Source organism: Diadema antillarum, unplaced genomic scaffold (genome assembly GCF_040938485.1).
Source record: "Diadema antillarum isolate AM-2024a unplaced genomic scaffold, OU_Dant_1.0 seq00001271_RagTag, whole genome shotgun sequence".
Lineage (NCBI taxonomy): Eukaryota > Metazoa > Echinodermata > Echinoidea > Diadematoida > Diadematidae > Diadema > Diadema antillarum.
This window is the reverse complement of record NW_027272053.1, coordinates 92019-110749: the sequence shown is the minus strand read 5'-3', so window position 1 is coordinate 110749 and position 18731 is coordinate 92019. Positions and strand designations below refer to the sequence as shown.

General features: G+C 39.9%; 1 protein-coding gene and 1 pseudogene across 1 annotated transcript in view; both read left to right on the top strand.

The window, feature by feature from the left end:
* Positions 1 to 11706: 11706 nt before the first annotated feature.
* LOC139745498 (triple functional domain protein-like) overlaps positions 11707 to 18731 on the top strand; it is a gene marked incomplete at its 3' end in the record, with an annotated part of 89297 nt that continues 82272 nt past the window's right edge. Inside the window, exons 1-2 of the mRNA XM_071655887.1 lie at positions 11707 to 11877; positions 13984 to 14153. Coding sequence (XP_071511988.1) covers positions 11845 to 11877; positions 13984 to 14153 — 203 coding nt within the window. The remainder of the gene's footprint in view (positions 11878 to 13983; positions 14154 to 18731) is intronic.
* On the top strand, positions 16870 to 17864 carry LOC139745492 (uncharacterized; annotated as a pseudogene).

The window sequence follows — 18731 nt, the reverse complement described above, 5'->3', positions numbered from 1 at the left end:
TTTAATACATAGGCTGCCATGTTCCTGTAGGGTATAGGTTAATTTCTGATATATACTCTGCATGTGAATGGGCCTAGAATTATCAGGTCTAGAAAGACATGTCACAATTAAACATGATTACAAACAAGTTTTTTTATTTTGTTTTCAAATGAGTGAGAAATGGCTCCAAGACTGATTGAAGGTGGGATGGGGGTGGCATAAAATCATTTTCGGAGCTTGTACATATCAGCCAAATATGAGAACAGTTGGTACTGAAGATCAGGAGGAGGAGGGAGGAGGAAAGAGGAATGGCTAGATAAGAAATAAGAAAAAAAAGAGGGAGATGTATATTAAAAAGAAAGAAAAACGTTGTGGCATGGCAGAAGAAACAGTGAAAGAGATAGTATGAACGGATATCCTGTAGGTAATAAAGCTTGGCATACATGGAGACAAAGGGGAGAAAAATCTGATAACACTGGAGACAGAACTCGAGACTCGGTTTTTCGGGCTGGCGGCCTGAATGCAATCTGTTGCACACTTCATAGTTCGGCGGGTCGGGGCTAAAAAAAATCGTCCGCAGGGAGCACGACATGAATTGCCGATGAGGGGAGGGTTGTTCTTCTGCGCCGCCAGCAAAGATATACTGACTTGATCCCAAGATGAGCGCAAAATGTTGAAAAAAGAGAGCAAAAAACAACACCCTTCTCTAAAAAAAGGGCCTTAAGCCATGTCCCTGGAGAGGATGCTAGAGATGGCTTGGGGTGCGGAATAAAGAAGAGATGTTGGATGCGGGCAGGGCGGAAGATGAACCCAACACTGGATATCAGCATACTCTTTTTGTCTTGGGTAAGGAGATATGAATTGTTTCCAGCCAAAAGCAGGGTTTTTTTTTTTTTTTTACTTTTCTTTCTTTCATTTTTTCTTTCAGCCATATCACATCATTTTCCTGTTCTCTCATTTTTGGTTTGGTTTTGTTTTTGTTTTTGTTTTTGTTTTTGTTTGTTCATTAATCCCAGTCAGATGAGGTATTTGCAGAGTGCTGGTATTCATGCTTTCGCTATAAATGACAATCCAGTACCATACAGATTGAGCTGAAAACAAAAGAAAAAAAAAATCCAGAGGGCATTATGTCAAGTGACTGCTTTGTTGCTCATACACAGTGTATGTCTACAGCTGGTTGTGTTGTGGAAAATTTAACACAGCCCTCTGAAATATGAATGTACATCATACAATAGTGATCGTCTGCTTGCAAATTGAGGTCAAGCATACCAGGGACTTCGAGTGCAGTGGGAGACCACTGTGCAGATCGGAGAGTGTATGTTGCTTGACGTTAATGCCGGAACACGTGACCTGGATAAACGGTCACCATTGGCTCCCTTCCTGAACTCGTCTCTTGAATGCTGATACAAATGGCTGTCATATATAAGATACCGTGACAACAGTGGCCCACAAAAAAGGCAAAAAATCCAAAGTATCATACATTTTGAAATGTTTGCATGAGGGTATTTCTAATCCCCTTTTTGTTTGTGTTTTTTTAGATGTATCAAGCACAGCCAAAGACCCCTCAAAAAAGAAAAAAAAAATCTTAAGGAAAGATTGTTGTCTTTTTCATGTCATGGGCAGCAAATGCGGACACAACATGAATACATATCATTTGCTCAGACTATCTCTGGTTGTCCACCAGACGATGTGTCAGACATACTACATAGGACTTAACTAGTGACAACTCTAACCCGTTTCCCATGCAAGATTTTGAAATCCCTGTCAACTCTGAACACAACCTAACAGGTTCTTGTGGATAAAGGCTTACTTTGTGACCGGTCCAGTCACCACCGAAAAGCCTGCTAAAGGTGTCAAACATTTCAATGTCTAATTTTTGGTATCATGAAATTCTCCCGACTCCAAACTTTCCGATGATGTGCCAAAATTTTCAACTTCATTTCTCAAAAATGTATCACAAACGTAATAAGGCTGGCCATCAGATAAGCATGGGTTTTAGAGATTCAGCTTCAGAGTTTACTTCAGCAATGTTGTTATCAGGCAGGTTAGACAATTTCAATATAAGAGAACCAATTACAGCTTTAGTCAATAAAAAAAAAAAAATCTCAGATTCCAAAACTTCTTTGTGATTTGAATTTTGAGTAGATGGTAGTCAAATTTCAGTCTGTGGATCTTATGACTAATTTGATTGGTTTGTTCTTTTGGTGGAATCACCCGATTATGCAGTTTTCTTAGCTTTACTGTCTGCTAATTTACACAGGTTAATGTGATGGTTAACATATTTGTGTGAGTCCTTGGAAATATGCACAATGTGGTTGCCTCTGTCTCTCATTTTCTAATTCACACAGAATTTTTTCTTTCTTTCAGGCCAAGAAAGGAAAAAGAAGATTGTCTTGTTCGAAAGTAGATGAATATCAGGTCTGTGAAATCAGCTTGGTTTGGAGAGAGCAAGAGGTATAGTCGCATTTCGTGCGTATGAATTCACGACAGCCATCTCTTCTCATATCGCGGATGCGTAGCAAAGACGAAATCACCGCATAGATACGGGGGATTATGGAAATGACAGATTTCACACTTCTCTTGGGAGCACCGCACTTGGCGACAAAAAGACGGATGGTGCAAAAATGCGTTGCGGATCTATTTACGAGGAGCATCATAATGAAGAGATGGTGTTGATGGAGTAATTTGAGAGATCAAAGAAAGATTGTGTGAATTTCTTTGTCATGCTTAATGCCTCCTTTTTTTGGGGGGGGGGGGATGAGAAGAGGGTTAGGGGTGGGGTTGATGAAGGTGTTGGAGAATGAATATGTAAACAGTACGTATTTCAAAGATTGAGAGAGATGATTACAAGTAGATTGACTGATTATAAGAAGATCTGTGTCTGTAACCTTCTGCATGCTACATTACACATTACCTGCTCAGAGGTTTGTGTATGAAATTTGTGCACATTTCACTCGTTAGCACAAAAAGGGTTAAATAAAAGAAGAAAGAACTAAAACAAAGAAGGAAGTGGATTGCTTGGTGCTATGTGTGTACTGGAGGATAAGCTGTGAGAGTTTACAACAATTTTTTGATTGCAAGATGAGCAGAATGTCATGAACAATTAGACAAAATGAGAAAAACTTTGTGGAGAGTAAAAAGAGAAAGAGAAACATGTAAGGGGAATGATGAATAGATAGACAGACAGAGAGAAAGATTGACAGATAGATGGATAGCCATGTAGAGAAGAACAAACAGGAAGTTTGATAGATGGATAGCCATGTATAGAAGAACAAACAGGAAGTTTGATATCACCCATGAGAAGAACAAAAAAACCCCAATGAGATATAAAAGAAAGTATGGACAGCAAAAAAAGCAGAGGAAAAAAAATTAATAGTGGTATACTGACTATAAGATACAGTTCAATGAATAAATGAGGGGCGTTGCATCAAAATTATGACCAGCAGGAACCCTCAGGATCCTGCTCAGGTGTTTGCATAGGTAGGATCCTACATAGGATCCTGTAGGATCCTAATTCAAGCAGGCTCCTGAGGGATCCTGCTGGTCATAGTTTTGATGCAATGCCTGATAAAGTATGAAGAGAGATAGAGAAAAAAGATGTAGGCCATATGTGTATGTATGTGTATGTGTGTGTGTTTGTGTGTGTGTGTGTGTGTGTGTGTGTGTGTGTGTCTATAAGTTATTATACATACAGAACACAAACAACTCATTTTTAAAGTACCACAAGGAGGAGGGTAGATCCTAGGATTAGTAAAGAGACCCGTAAACCCAAATCCTGTGGTATTGTAACTCTCTCACTACCAGTCACTCTCCTGTCCCACACTGACTCGGATATCAGCGAAGCTTTTTAACGCACCACAAGAACACCATTCATGCAATTGTTGTCCCATTACAGCGTAAATGACACTAATGCGTTCCTGTCGCGTCCCCCTTCTCCCTTGCCACCACGCGTGTTGTCTAGGAGGGTCTTCTGATGTCCTTTGATGGGTGCGAAAAGCGGGTTTATCCTCTTTGACGGTTGATCGGCAATGAAAGGGGAGCAGGGATGGGATAGCGGCAAACAAAGAGGGAGCATGGCTCTCGTTCTACTACAGCCCGCCCCACCCCCAACAAAAAATAGAAAAGAAGAAAAAAAAAAGTGATTCTGATGTTTTGAATGTTTGGTGGCAGTTGATAAAATGCCAGTGATGCATCCGTACAGTAATGCATGTTACAAATCCATTTTTAGTTAAAAACTTTCATATCATATAAGTAGTAAGTGTCACCGGGGGCATTATCACTTCTTATTTTACTATCAAGATTATAAAGTGAAATAAATTGCTTTCATATTTTACCTCAAATTCTGCAGTGACTCTGAAATTATTTTGATATTTTGACGACTCTCGATACTTTCACCACAGCCAGTCAAATCTGATCGAGATCAGAATTCCAGGCAGCTGCTGAAATAGGATTCTGCCTATATACATGCCAGCTAGGGTGTACAGTACACAGGCATCAAGACAGCAGTACACAAACCAACCTGTTTGAAGTTTGCAATAACGTCCATAATTCTGTGGACAGAACATTTTCACTTTGACATTCTATTTGAGGAATCTGCCATGACCCCAAGTTTTTGCTATTATGTCTGACAGAAAAAGAGTGATAGTTGTCGAATGTGATTATGATGAAGTGACCTCTTTCTTGAAGCCAACAAAAATTTGCCTCATTTTGATTCTGCTAACTGAATTTCAAATAGGTGACCAAACTAAGTACATCACCTTCTTGCTATTTGGATCTTTATATGCTTGCTTCATTAACAAAACAAACAAAAAAATGCTCATACAGCAGTATTGTAGGATTGGCAGAGGCTTGCCCAACCTAGCAGCTTCTTCTCAATGCTTATTGAATGATGTAATTGAATTTTGACTAAAAGCAAATGAAAACCAGTATTTAAACCAAATGCAGTCGGGAATATAAAGTTGAACATATCAATGGGATCTTAACCAAAGTCATCAAAACGAAATATGCATGGCTGTGATGTTAGCATGTATGCATTTTGACACCAAAGCCCTGAGGCTTTGGGAGATGTTGCTCGTGCAAGTGTGTCAAATCGTGATTATGTATACGGGCAAACAGATGGTCACCCCCAAAGTAGAGTGCGCAGTGAGCGAAGTGTGAATGCTACCACCCCTTCCTGTCGTTCTCGCCCCTCGGTGCATCCATTAAGCCTGCGATTATTCATGGTGTTATGGCTCTTTGTCCCGAATTATGTGATTGTTATCATTGTCTGAATAGGAATATATTTCTCTCTTTTTTTCCTTCTTTATTTGCCAATGGAGTGGAAAGCAGTTTAAGTTTGGTGGCACTGCGGGGAGAGTTATTTTAAGAAGAGGGTTAGGAGGACAAAGAAGATAAAATATGAAGCTTTAATAGCCAAGGGAAAGAGTGGGGTGGTTGTTGGGGGGGGGGGGGGGGGGGGGTGGGGTGCCTTCATGTTTGATCATATGAAGGACACATTTTATAATGGTGCAAGGCGTTCTAACCCTGTTTCCATGTCAATATTTTGCCAAAGGGTACAGTCCATTTATGTATCAGAGAAAGGAGTCATTTTATATAATCAATATTAATTCCTAGTAGGACATACAGTATTAGTACATACGATGCACTGAGTTTCAATGTACAAACATTTATACTGCAGTTCCTCGTATGGCATTACTGCCAAGCTTATGACTGTGGAAATCTACTGTATTAACCCGTTGAGGACGAGTCCCGAGAATGCTCGGGCATGTGTCTATGTATAATCAGCCTGTACTCAACGAGTTAAAAGAAAAAAAAAAGTGATCACGATGCTTGATGATTCTGGACACTACTTCTGCTGATATAGTAGTAATTAATGGCCAATTCTTTCTTCTTCTTTTTTTTTTTTGACTGCCAGATATATTTACAAGCAATATTGTTTCCACTGCTTACACTTCTGTGGTAATTACCCAAAGTGATGAAATGAAGAAAATATCAAGAATGATAGTCACTGTCATGGTTATTATTATGATGATAATAGTAATAAAGATAATATAATGGTACTGATAATGATGATGATAATAATGATAATGATTATTATCATAAAATTGAATCATGCTGATTTGTCATGTATACGCAAATTTGAGTAAGCTGTGATTGCATTCAGTAGCATCTTTCTCACCTTCTGCATTTTTCCTCCTTAGAGTGCATAGCGGCACAATTATGATGTGTTGTGAAGTGTAAAGGGAAAGAAGGATTAAAGAATACTGAGAGTATTTGTCCCTCGAGTCGAAATTAAAGTGTAATTTTTGCCCATACTTGTCGGGTTCTTGTGCAAGACAGAATAAGTCGAAATCAATATTTCGTTTTCCTCCAGTCCCATGAATCTTCATGAACCAATTTCTGCGTGCTCCGATCCTCTTGATACGACATTTGTGGTTATCAGATTTTTCTTCTTCACGTAGCCCAAGGGATCTCGGGAAGAATCTGAGGTTTTACGTCATATCATGAAATAATCAATATTCTTGAGAATACAGGTTCCTGTTTGCCAATACATCGTGCATTATTTCTTAATATGGTGTAAAGCCGTGAGCCAAATGGCATATTTTGTGATTTGCAGAACACATACTACACTGGATGTTGTGTTTTCCAAAGTTGTTTATTTTTCTTTTAAAATCTGTAACACTTCCTGGTATGGTTTTAATCCTCTTTGATATTTTTCTTTTGTTTCAAAAAAGTTGTGTAAGTTACTCTGTTATATATTACTAGCAGCACCCGTGGAAATCCACGGGTCTGAGGGGTTTTATTTTTTTTCTCATAATACGATTTTGCACATTTTTATTGAAGAAATAAAAAGAAGAGTCTTCTCATTCTTTCGTTAATTGTGCTGTCTTCTAAATGACCACCCTTCCCAGAAATTTTATAATACATTTTTGTAGTATATGCCAGGCGATCCGGTCCATTAATTGGTAGGGATCATTCCCGCCACTACTTGCTTTTATTATAGAACTTGAGTTTCGAGGGGTTATTTGCACCCGTTGAAGTCCAACAGTTGTCTTGTTGCCCCTCACCCCTCCCCCCCCCCCCTCACGCACACACACATTTCAACCTCCGCAGGGCAAAAAACAAAAACATTCAGGGAAAAATTACCAAAAACGCAAATGAGATTCCCCGAAAGTTCTGCCCACAGGTTGTTCCCGTCGAAACGGGAAGATATTAACACTATGACTTTGATTACCCCCTGCTCTTGCATCCACGCGGGCACCCGCGGGAATCCACGGCTGGTCTCAAGGCCTCGGTTTGTTTTGTGTTTTTTTTTTCATGTTTCTTTTCCCCACGTTATGAGAGAAAAATAAGATATTTTCGTCTTCATAATTTTGCTCCCTTCTTGTTGTTTTTAATCACCAAAACTTGGCTTGATATATCATATTAATATAGAACTACATCTGCTTCAGATTGTACATTATCATAATTAATATCAGGCCTACAATTATTGCTCCTATTATTGTTATTATTATATCATTATTATCATTATCCTTATCATTATTATTATTATTATTATTATCATTATTATTATCATTGTTATTATTTGGGGAGGGGGAGATCATAGTCATCAGGTTTAATAGGCACCCGTGGGAGTAGGTTCTCACGACCTTGTATTTTTTTCTTTAATATTTTTCCCATGTTATGGAAGAAAGAAGAATATATACATCACTGCATTCGTCTTCATTTGCTCCCTCTTTTTTTTGTCACCAAAACTTGGTTTGATAGACCAGAACCACACATTCTATTTCCACTTGCAATTTTAAAAATAGGCGGTCGGCAAAGCGAGGTTTTCCTCTACGTCCGCTCATCTTATGAATATGTATGATTACAGCAGCTCTGCAGTAAACGAATGGACACAGCTGCGCGTGTAATCTGATATGTAAGGGTACGATCGGCAAATATATTTAGCCGCGTCCTAAACAGTCTGCGTACAATGACACCGGACTTGAGAGCAAACGGCGAGCAAACTAAATGACGTACCTGAGCTGCATATAGTATTCTGCAGTTGTGCAAAATACAATTACATAACCAACGTTCGTTGTTTTCATTTGGGGACGCCAATAATGGCGAACTGTACGTAAATGCCCTTGTAGTCCATATCACGCACACACAGATTCGTGTAACCATCGTCAATACATTCAGTACACGTAACAGGCGGAGGCAAAGGTACATCACAGAAATATATACACACAGTGTAGAGTGTGTATAGAGTTCTGCGAGGTACATTGTGTGTGTGCGTGCGCGTCCGCCGGAAGATGTCAGAGATTTCGCTGCACCATCATCTTTAGTATCCCCCAGTGTCTCTGAAGATGGAAGATCGAGAAAGCAGGAGGCCAGCGCAGGTTTCGTGAATATTGAAACGCTCGGCTCTTTCGTCACGCACAAAAATGCATTATGCATGTAGCTAATTAATTTTTCTTTTTCGTCCTCGACGTCGACACGGAGGCGGAGAGGGGACGAAACCCACGCCATTCGATGTAGGATACTCTTCTGCGGCCGACGGCACCGGTCGCAACTGCCCGGAGCCGACGGCTCGGGAGGAGATAGAGAAACCAGCAACGCCGAAATAAAACAGGAAATACATAAGGTCGCGACAACAACAACAACTTCGAGTATTATAGTATAGGATGTCGTAAAATCAAGGTACAAAATGCACATACATTGTAGAAGAGTCTCTAATCTTTTGATGTGTAGGAAAAATGGCTGTCACTTTGTGTTTGCAACCTTTTAGAATGAGTCTAGAATTTTGAGCTGTTTGAGTGGTATCACATCATTATGTCTGACATTGAAGTCTAAATTGCATGTTAAGGGATCAGTAGTTTGGATATATGAAAGTGTTCTGTGAATTTCATTTTCTTTTGAATGCCTTCTGCATACATTAGAGTGGGTGAAATACAGAACAGACAGAAAATCTTGCATTATCCTCCGCTCTCGCTGTCTATTGTTTTGATGGAGAAGAATAGCAAGATGAACCCAATTCCATTTGGTTTTACTTTTGTTACATTTAATTCATTCTGCTAGAAACCTTGTAGAGTGTTTTATAAGAACCTCAGTCCCACTGCTCTTCAATATGGACCCTAGTTTTGTCCTTGGATTGTGCAACCATTTGCAGAGGTTGGCTGGTACTCGTTAATTTGATGCGCCAAAATATTGAATTTCTAGGTCAATAACTAGTATTTTGTGTATAGGTTGCTTTGTTTGCTCATTTTAGGCTGTGCACACACAATTTAATACATATGTGTGTTTTGTCCCACTGGGTGAATACAGTATTACAGTAAAGAAAGTGCTCATGTAAGACCTAAGAGTATAACATACCACAATTTTAATTTGAGCTTGTATTCCTTTCTTACATATATCGTGGCTGGGGTGACAAGACTTTGTATCTGCAATTTTGGTGAAAATTAGTTTTTGCATTTATGGTCAAATAATGGGTTAAGTGATGTCCTGTCCAAATCCCAACTGTCTTACTCCAAAAATGAAACCACCATGGAACGTCAAAGGAAAGGCTATGCCATTCGCCACAGTGCTTTGGCTGCCATGTTTTTTGGCTCTCCTGAACATTTGACATTTTGTAGATACGAGGACTATATATTTTTTGTTTTATTTTCAAATTTTGGCAAATTGTGCATCTTTGTTGTTGTTGTTGTTGTTATTGTTGTTGCTGCTGAAAGCAATTTTGGTGTGAGCATTTGCCAGTTTGGCTGAATCCAGGGAAAAGTACAAAATAGTATTTAAGTACATTTTGATGAATTTGGACAAGGTACTGTACAATGTATAAGCTGTTATTTTTGCGAGGGTTTAATTTTCACGCTTTTCGCGAATCACAGTTGGACTGCAAATTTAACAACACAGGAAAATGTCACCATGTGCTAAGGTGATAGTGCGCTTATGAAGTCCTCTGTGTCAATTTGCGAAAACAACATCTTGTGAAAATGTCCGTGACCTCCTCATTCACAAAAATATCTGTATCAGTAAAAATAACAGCGTATACAGTATACAGAGAAACTTACATGTAGCACTGTAATTGTGTAAAATGATGTCATTCTCTGCTGTCTATCTTACTGCAGTAAGGTATCTTTCAGTTTGTAATATATGTGACCGTGCACCACAAAATAAACAAAAAGTCACACCCCTTGATTTTAAGTGAGGACTCAAAAAAGGTGAAACGGGTCAACCAAGTCTATATTAAGTTTTTCATATTTTCTAATAGACCTACCCTTCTTCTACATTATTCTTAAGTTTTGGATCATGAACTTAATGGGAAAGTGCATTTTCAGCAGTTTCACTACAACCCTTTTTGTCGAGTAGTGAGATCAGGTATGTCTTAGAGGCCCCTTTTCATTTCCTGATAATCCTTTGCACACTCTTCACTTTCAAGTCTGATAACTTTTGAAGGGATACAGCTACTGCTTTGAAAGTTGGCATTAATCATGGAAAGAATATGTTAATAGAGCATGGTCAATTTCAACTTAATCTGATAGTCCCTTCATTGTTGTTGCTCCTGTGATTTACATCCTGTTTTTTGTTCCATTCATCGCACAGCTAGCACGGTTTGGTAAAGATTAAGCGCTTGAATAGACAGATAGACCCTGTATTTCAGAGCCATTTTTCTCGGTTCACACTTTTCCAGAGTGTAAGCTTTCTTTCCAATATTTAGATTTAGGTTAGGAGAGTCCATTTCAATTGTAAAGCTTAGAGTCTGCTTTTCCAGAATCTGCCCTTAACTAGAAATCTATGTCTGGCAACTTTTTGTTGGTTTCGTGATGCAGGGTCATATATTTGAGTATGGAAGGCAAGACATGAAGGGATCAATGAGTTTTAGAGAGAGAGAGAGAGAGAGAGAGAGAGAGAGAAAGTGACAACAAAGATGGAAAAAGAGATGGGTGGATAGATAGAAAGAGAGTGAAAAAAGAGAGATGGATATAGAGAGAAAAATAGATGAAAAAGGGAGAGAGATGTAAATGTGTCCACTTGCCCAGATGTACAAATCTGTGCAGTACATTTTGTGCATAATCATACAAAGAGAGCATCAATTGGTGTTTGACACATTTCTTTTTTTTAACATTTGTATTACAGTTGAAATTAATCATTGTATTGATGCATGCTTTATAGATTCCATTGCAGGCATTGGTACAGACTGTATACATGTACTCTTGGTTCGTTCCTCAGTAGGACACCAAAATAATGCAGATACAGGGCTCATTAAAATTAAAATTGGTTGACCACACAGTCCAAAGAGTATAAATCAAACTGTACAAAGTTATTGTGTTAATCTAACAGGAATATGATCTGTGGAGGAAACCTCTGAAAAAGCAATTTTTTTTTTTAAAGAATGCAAGTCACATGAAGAAAAATCATATTAGTTATGAAATGAATTATGCCTCTTTCCTGATACTTGATGTACTGTCAAGTCTGTGCATCTTTATTTTGTAGCCTTGTCTTTCCATAGATCAGCATGCTTGTATTGAAATTTACTCTAGACTAGTAGATCCATCAATCGCTTGGAAGTAAATCAATCCTGACCAAGATGTTTTGTTTTTTTAAATTTCTTTTCTAATGTAAGGAGCCATAGAGAGTCAGTGAAAAATGCATCATTAATTCATTATAGCATCCTTTGTGCGCACCGTATTGAATTTTTCTTCTTATTTTGCTCGAATGTTGCAGAACACATTTACCAATGCGGAGCGGCTGTTAAAGGACGCGGCTCAACTCGCTCAGACCGGGGAGTGCGAACCGGACGAAATCGAACCCGTCGCCAGGGCGCTGGAAGTCAAAGTCCACGACTTTGTGGAGCGAGTCGAGCAACGGCGACAACTTCTCGTTATGTCAGTGGCCTTTCATCAGCACAGTAAAGAGGTAAATTAGTCACGTAATCGCATATATATTCTTAAGTTTGTCTTGCCATTGGCTGTTTAACCCGTTGAAGACTAGTCCCGAATGTACTTGGGTAGGTGTCTGTGAGAAATGTGTGTTGTAGCAAACTCAGTCAGTCCTCAAAGGGTTAGAGTGTAGATGTTGCTGTCAGCTCAGTTTTTTATTTAATTCAATTCAATTAAAAAAATTTGCTGTGTTTGCATGCATACACATTACATCGGTACAATATGTACATACATGTACATCCAGGATGTCCCCCCCCCCCCCCTTTACAATCGGATGTAATCTGCATGGATAACTTTCAATATGATTAAACTGTCTGAATGCAATTTCTGAATGAAATTTCTAAAGATATAAAACCTTATCTGTATTTTGCAGAAAACCCATTCAATTTGGTCAAGTGGTCACAGAGAAATGTGGATTATTGTAAAGCATGTCATGAGTGTAATTCTTCCAAGTTTAGCACTTGGATGCTCTTGGAACTGCATATTGATATGTGAACACAATAGACAGAACTTGAAGGGAAGGGATTCCTGACATGTTCTACAAAAATCCTTGTTTCTTTTTGACCACTGAAGCAAATCTGATGGGGTTTCTGTAAGATGTGGGTGATAAGTTATATTTTCAAACCCTGAAATTGTATGTGGATTGATTTACTATTTTTAAAGTTATTGTTGCAGAATATCCCATCGTATTTTTTTTTTTTTTTTGGGGGGGGGGGAGGGACATACAGCAGAATACGTACAGCTGTACATACAGAGTATGTGCTTTTGGTTTTGCTATTCTTATTGACTGTTAGAACAGTGAGCCGCAGATAATGCATTTATTCATGCATTATCGTATTATAGTTAATACAACATACATGTCGAGTTGTAAATGAAAAATTCATGTATAATTTTATATGCCAGAAACCGAATCTCCTGCATCCATGCAAGGGTATTTTTGAAGAATGCTAAAATTCACACTTATACTAAAAGATGATTAGATGATTAATTGAAAACAAACATTTCACTAATTCTTCATTTTATGAAACTATGGTAAAGTTTTGTGATAGTGCATTGAGATCTAAAGCATCTTTTGATGTAAAATTTTCACTGATTGTGCACATGTCAAAATAATTCCTTATTGATTATACGTTATTTAGTGCAATCATGGAGAAACGAAAGGAACCAGTCTATTCACCAGCCTTCTGCTCAACATTAATACAATATTATGTTGACTGTATTAAAATCTATAGTGATTTGCTCTTTTGTGACAATTGAATCATTCGATCCGAGTCACGACTTTTTCATCTCAAACAAACAGTGGAAATACAAGCTTTAACTCTGCTCTCTCTCAAGACTTCTTGCATTTGGGCAAGTACTCAGGAAGAGCTGTGTAGGTGTGAGCCCCTTGAACCTGTTTAGGACGAGCTGATTTTGCCGTAACTCACAATTCCTGTAGACACCTGTCCGAGTAAACTCGGGACTAGTCTTTAAAGTGGGGGCACTGTGGCATAGTGGATAAGACTCCCACCTCTCCAAATCGGAGAGCCCGAGTTCCATTCCTGCCCAGTGCTTACATCCCTGGACAAGATGATTTTATGCACAATGTCCCTCTCGACCCAGGTGTATAGATGGGTATCTGGCAATGCTAGGGTAATAATAATGGCAGGGCCCTCTGGTAAAGCAGTGGCAACACTGAAGACGCTACCTTGGATAAGAAGACCATTATATTATTATTGTTATTATTATTATTATTATTATTATTATTATTATTATTGTTGTTGTTGTTGTTGTCGTTGTCGTTGTCGGCGTCGTCGGCGTCGGCGTCATCATTATTATTAATATTATTATTATCATTATTATTATTATTATTATTATTATTATTATTATTATCGTTATTATTATTATCATTATTATTATTATCATTATTATTATTATTATTATTATTATTATTATTATGATTATTATGATTATTATGATTATTATCAATATTATTATTATAAAGAAGGAGTAAAGAAGAATAATCAAAAATCAAGCACCTGTAGTCTGGGTTGGCTCTTTTCCTTTTCTGAGGAGTCACAGTTCTTCTCTCTTTCCCCAACAGCTGAGTCAGTGGTACAAAGAGCTGCAAGAGAGTCTCAGACGGAACACGGTGTCCGAGAGTGTAGAGGGCGCCGAAACAGACTTGGCAGAGTTCGAGCATCAGCGGAACATCACCGTGGATGCGTCAGTCAACACGATCAGTATTGGACAGAATTTAATCGATCAATTAAGGTGAGGGCAGGTATTTTGTTTCTACATACAATGTACTACAAAGTACTCCATTGCACAAACGAAAAACAAAGACAAACATGCGCACACAAGAATATAGGTTTCAATATTCTATAATTGCTTGTTTTTCACACCACATTTGAAGAAGCAATATTGATTATCTGTAGGACTTCTCTGGTTGGTCTACAGCTAGACCAATAACTCTGCCTCTTGTTTGGTGGCGTCTGATGCTCAGTAATACGGGTGACCCCTTACAGCAGACAGGTATCTTCAATTCACTGTGCTGTGCAGACTGAGCGATCTATCTGCGCTCACGCGACTTCAGCGGTTTGAACATGACTGCTGCATCTTGTAGGCGGGCAGAGCTTTAGGGCCGTTTTCCGGATAAAGCATGCAGAATGGTGTAAATTAGTGAGCGTGATTCGTTCCTTGAGTATATTGAGGTATGTATGCCGATTTTTGTGATCTTTTATAACAGAAAAAGGGAAATTCTACCCCGTTTCCTACTTGCCGTCGTGTGGCAAATAAGTCTGCACATCAGAGCGTATGGTAGATATCTATCTGCAGGGAGGGGCTGACCATACTACGGAACATACAACATGTACCAACTATACAGTTAACAAGAGACTACTAAACAAGAGGCAGATTTATTGGTCTAGTCTACAGCGAGATTTTGTTGATACTCTGTATTTGACATTTTGCCTTACCTGGAAAACCTGCATAAAGATCAAACTCGACGAACCCATTTTCGGCCTAGGCTGATTTAGTGGTCAGTGATGATAAATTTTCCCTGAAGTGTGGAGTAATCAGGAGTTGATTAGTCTAGGGAGGGACAGACTCTTGTTTATAATTCTGTCACCTGAAGTCTTAAAGTGTCACAATAGAGCTTTTGAGGCTCCAAGAACACCTACATCAAAGCTTTATTTTCACACACACATGTATATCTGTTAAAAGATGATATAAAGGATTAAGCTAATTATAGATACAAATGTATGCCAAAGATAAGCTGATATTGTACATGTGAAATACAGTTTTGCACATTCTTGCTTTTCCCTCTTTACAGAATGATTATTTGACATACAAATACCATTATTTTGTAATAGGTTTTATGATTTCTTTCTTATTAGGGAATACCTTTAATGAACAGTGCCTGGTAATGTGGACAAACATATATATGTAGTCACGTTTTCTCTTTTTTATGGGGGGGGGGGATTCAAATGATAGTTAGTTCACCTTAGACATGACGTTATTGTGAGTAGAAAAGATTAAATGTAGCAAAAAAAGCTGCTGAAAACTGCTTATCCAATGAAGGCGAGCTTTCATTGGATAAGCAGTTTTCAGCAGCTTTTTTTGCTACATTTAGTTCCTTTTCTGCTGTTGCATCACGCCCACGTGATCCTCCTTATCCTCTTTGTCTTCTCTGTTCTGTTTTAATTGTTTTATTGCTTTGTTCCAGTTCAGTCTCCTTCCTTGCCCTGTTTCCCTCCCACTTCTCGACTTGTAGTATCTTTGTTTCCACAGTGTTATATTTGTTTGTTTGTATCGTATTTGTTACTTTCTTTTCAGGTGTTTGTCTCCGTTCCTGGTACTTTTCTCTTCAGTTCCGTGCCTTTATCTCTGAGCTTGTCTCATTTCCCTTTATCATTTCTCTTCACTCACTTTTCTGCTTAGCACAGGTTGGCCTAGCTGTACATTGACCGACTGTACTTACCCTTTTCCCTTTGATTTATCCGCCTTACAGGTCAATCTTGCTCCCCTTTTTGAATTCCCTCAATTCTGACAGGCTATGTATTTCTCCTTCCCTTGTTTGGCTATCATTGTTCTTCTCTGTCCCATGCTTACCATGGCTAACCATCTATCTCTTTTTCATCAACTGAGGAAAACCAAGCTCAAGGCCCTCAGATTCTCATTTCACCAGGATAATTACAGATTCTACTCCCTCAACCGCATGATACCCACAGGTCTCCAACTCCACTGCACTCCAGCTCTTGGAACACTCTCGCCTGAACTACGGAAACGCTGGAACCAGACTCTACATGGAGCTTCCATCCGTTTGATTAACATTCTCTCCGAACAGTGTGCTGCCTCTCTCACTTTCTTTTCAGCTGACATCGACAGATTGGAGACTGAACTTCGCTCTTGCTGCACCGACACCCAGTGGCTCAAATACAATGATGAAATTGAATCTTGTCTCTCAAAACATATGTCTGACCTCACTGCTCGCAGGAACAAGAAAATAGGCAACTTCACGAAGAAACGTCAAAGGTCCAACAGATTCAGGCGACACACCACATCCACTGATGCATCCTCCACTTCTGTCGTTAACCTTTCTTCTTCTCCCCTATCTCAAGCAGAAACGTCTCTTCTCTCAAAAGGTCTCAAGTTTTGCCCCACTCCACCCAAGGTCGATCAGATAGCACTCAGCCAAGACCTCTCTACTTTCTACCGCAGGTTACGCCTCAAAGAGTTTTTTCTCGATGAACCCCCTTCTGCTCCTGAGCCCTTTCATCCTAAAAGCTCATGGATTCCCCCCAAGAACAGAGTTCCCTCCCTGGAAACGTACATCGAAGCTGTCTCATCTCAAGTCCACTCCGCAGATACGCTCGACATTGCATCACATGACAATCTCCCAAAGGAAGAACGCCAGGCTCTCTCATCTCTCAAAAACAGGCCTGACATCATCATCAAGCCCGCAGACAAAGGATCAGCTGTTGTAGTAATGGACCGCCAGCAGTACATCGATGAAGCCATGAAACATCTCCGCAATCCTTCCCACTACACACTTCTTGACTTTGATCCCACCGATAATTTCTCCCAACAGATCCAGTCGACACTCGATGACATGAAGGAACATGAACACCTCACCAAGAAGGCTCACAAATTTCTCTCCCCCGTTAATGCCAAACCTGCCCGATTCTATCTCCTCCCCAAGATCCACAAACCTGGCAATCCCGGTCGTCCCATCCTCTCTGGAAATGGTTCCCCAACAGAGAACATCTCCCTCTTTGTTGATCACCACATTAAACCTCTTGTCTCACTCGCACCCTCCTACATTCATGACACACCAGACTTTCTCAGGAAACTCGATGACATCAAGGACCAGATACCCGAGACAGCAATCATCGGTACTTTCGACGTCTCCTCTCTCTACACCAATATTCCCCACGATGAAGGTATTCTAGCCTCCTGTGAGGCTTTGACTTGCAGCGGCCATTCCAACCCCCCCATATCTGACATCAAATCCCTCATGTCACATGTACTGACGAAAAACAACTTCACATTCATGGACAAGCACTACTTACAGGTATCTGGCACAGCTATGGGTACCAGGATGGCTCCCTCCTTCGCCTGTCTCTTCATGACCAAGCTAGAGCAGCAGATGTTAGATTCAGCCCCCTGTCGTCCATGGATCTGGTGGCGCTACATCGATGACATTTTCTTCATCTGGACCAGGGAGGAAGAAAGCCTCCATACTTTCATTGACCACATCAATTCTTTCCACAGAACCATCAAATTCACTTCTGATTTCTCCCAAGAAAAGACCAACTTCCTCGATGTCACCGTTAGGAAGGAGTCTAACCATGTCACCACCACTCTCTACACTAAACCCACAGACACCCATCAGTACCTCCACTCAGCCAGCTGCCATCCCCGCCACTGCAAAACCAGTATCCCTTACAGTCAAGCCCTCAGACTTCGCCGTATCTGCTCTGAGGATTCTGAGTTTTCTTTCCATGCCAGGAACCTGAAGAGACATCTCGCAGCCAGGGGCTATGGTACCAGGAGAATTCAACAAGCCATCAACAAAGTTCGTTCTCTCCCAAGATCTGAAGTTCTCAAACCGAAAACCAACAAGCAGGACATCACTGACAGAATACCCCTTGTGACCACTTTCCATCCCAATCTACCCTCTCTCCACAATATCCTTCGTGATAATCACCATATCCTTCACACCTCTGATCGTCTCTTACAGGCCGTCCCAGATACTCCCATCCTGGCATACCGACGCCCCCACAACCTTAAGGATCTCATCGTCCGTGCTGAAGTACCCTCCCTCACTGACAATTCTTCTCCTTTACAGCATGGCACATTCAAATGTTCAGCCAGTAGGTGCATCATTTGTAGCATACACATCCATGAGAGTGACTCTTTCACCAGCAACTCTACCGGCCTCTCTCACCACACAAAGGGAAACATCACTTGTACTACCACTAATGTTGTGTATCTCATCACTTGCAGAGTTTGTAGAATCCAGTATGTTGGGGAAACCAAGACTACACTCAAAAGACGCTTCTATGGACACAGATCTACTGTCAACACAGCCAAGCTCGACACTCCAGTGGGCCACCATTTCAATCTACCCGATCATTCCATCACTGATATGACTCTACAGGGCATTGAATCTTTAGGCACTCGTCCAGACACAGTCAGAACCAGCAGAGAGAAGCTCTGGATGAGACGACTTCACACCATCCAACCCCATGGCCTCAACATCCAGGAGGGAAATGACTAACCACCTTTATTTTTTCATTATTATTACCACCATTATTTTTTTCTCTTTTTCATTTTTTAATTTCATTT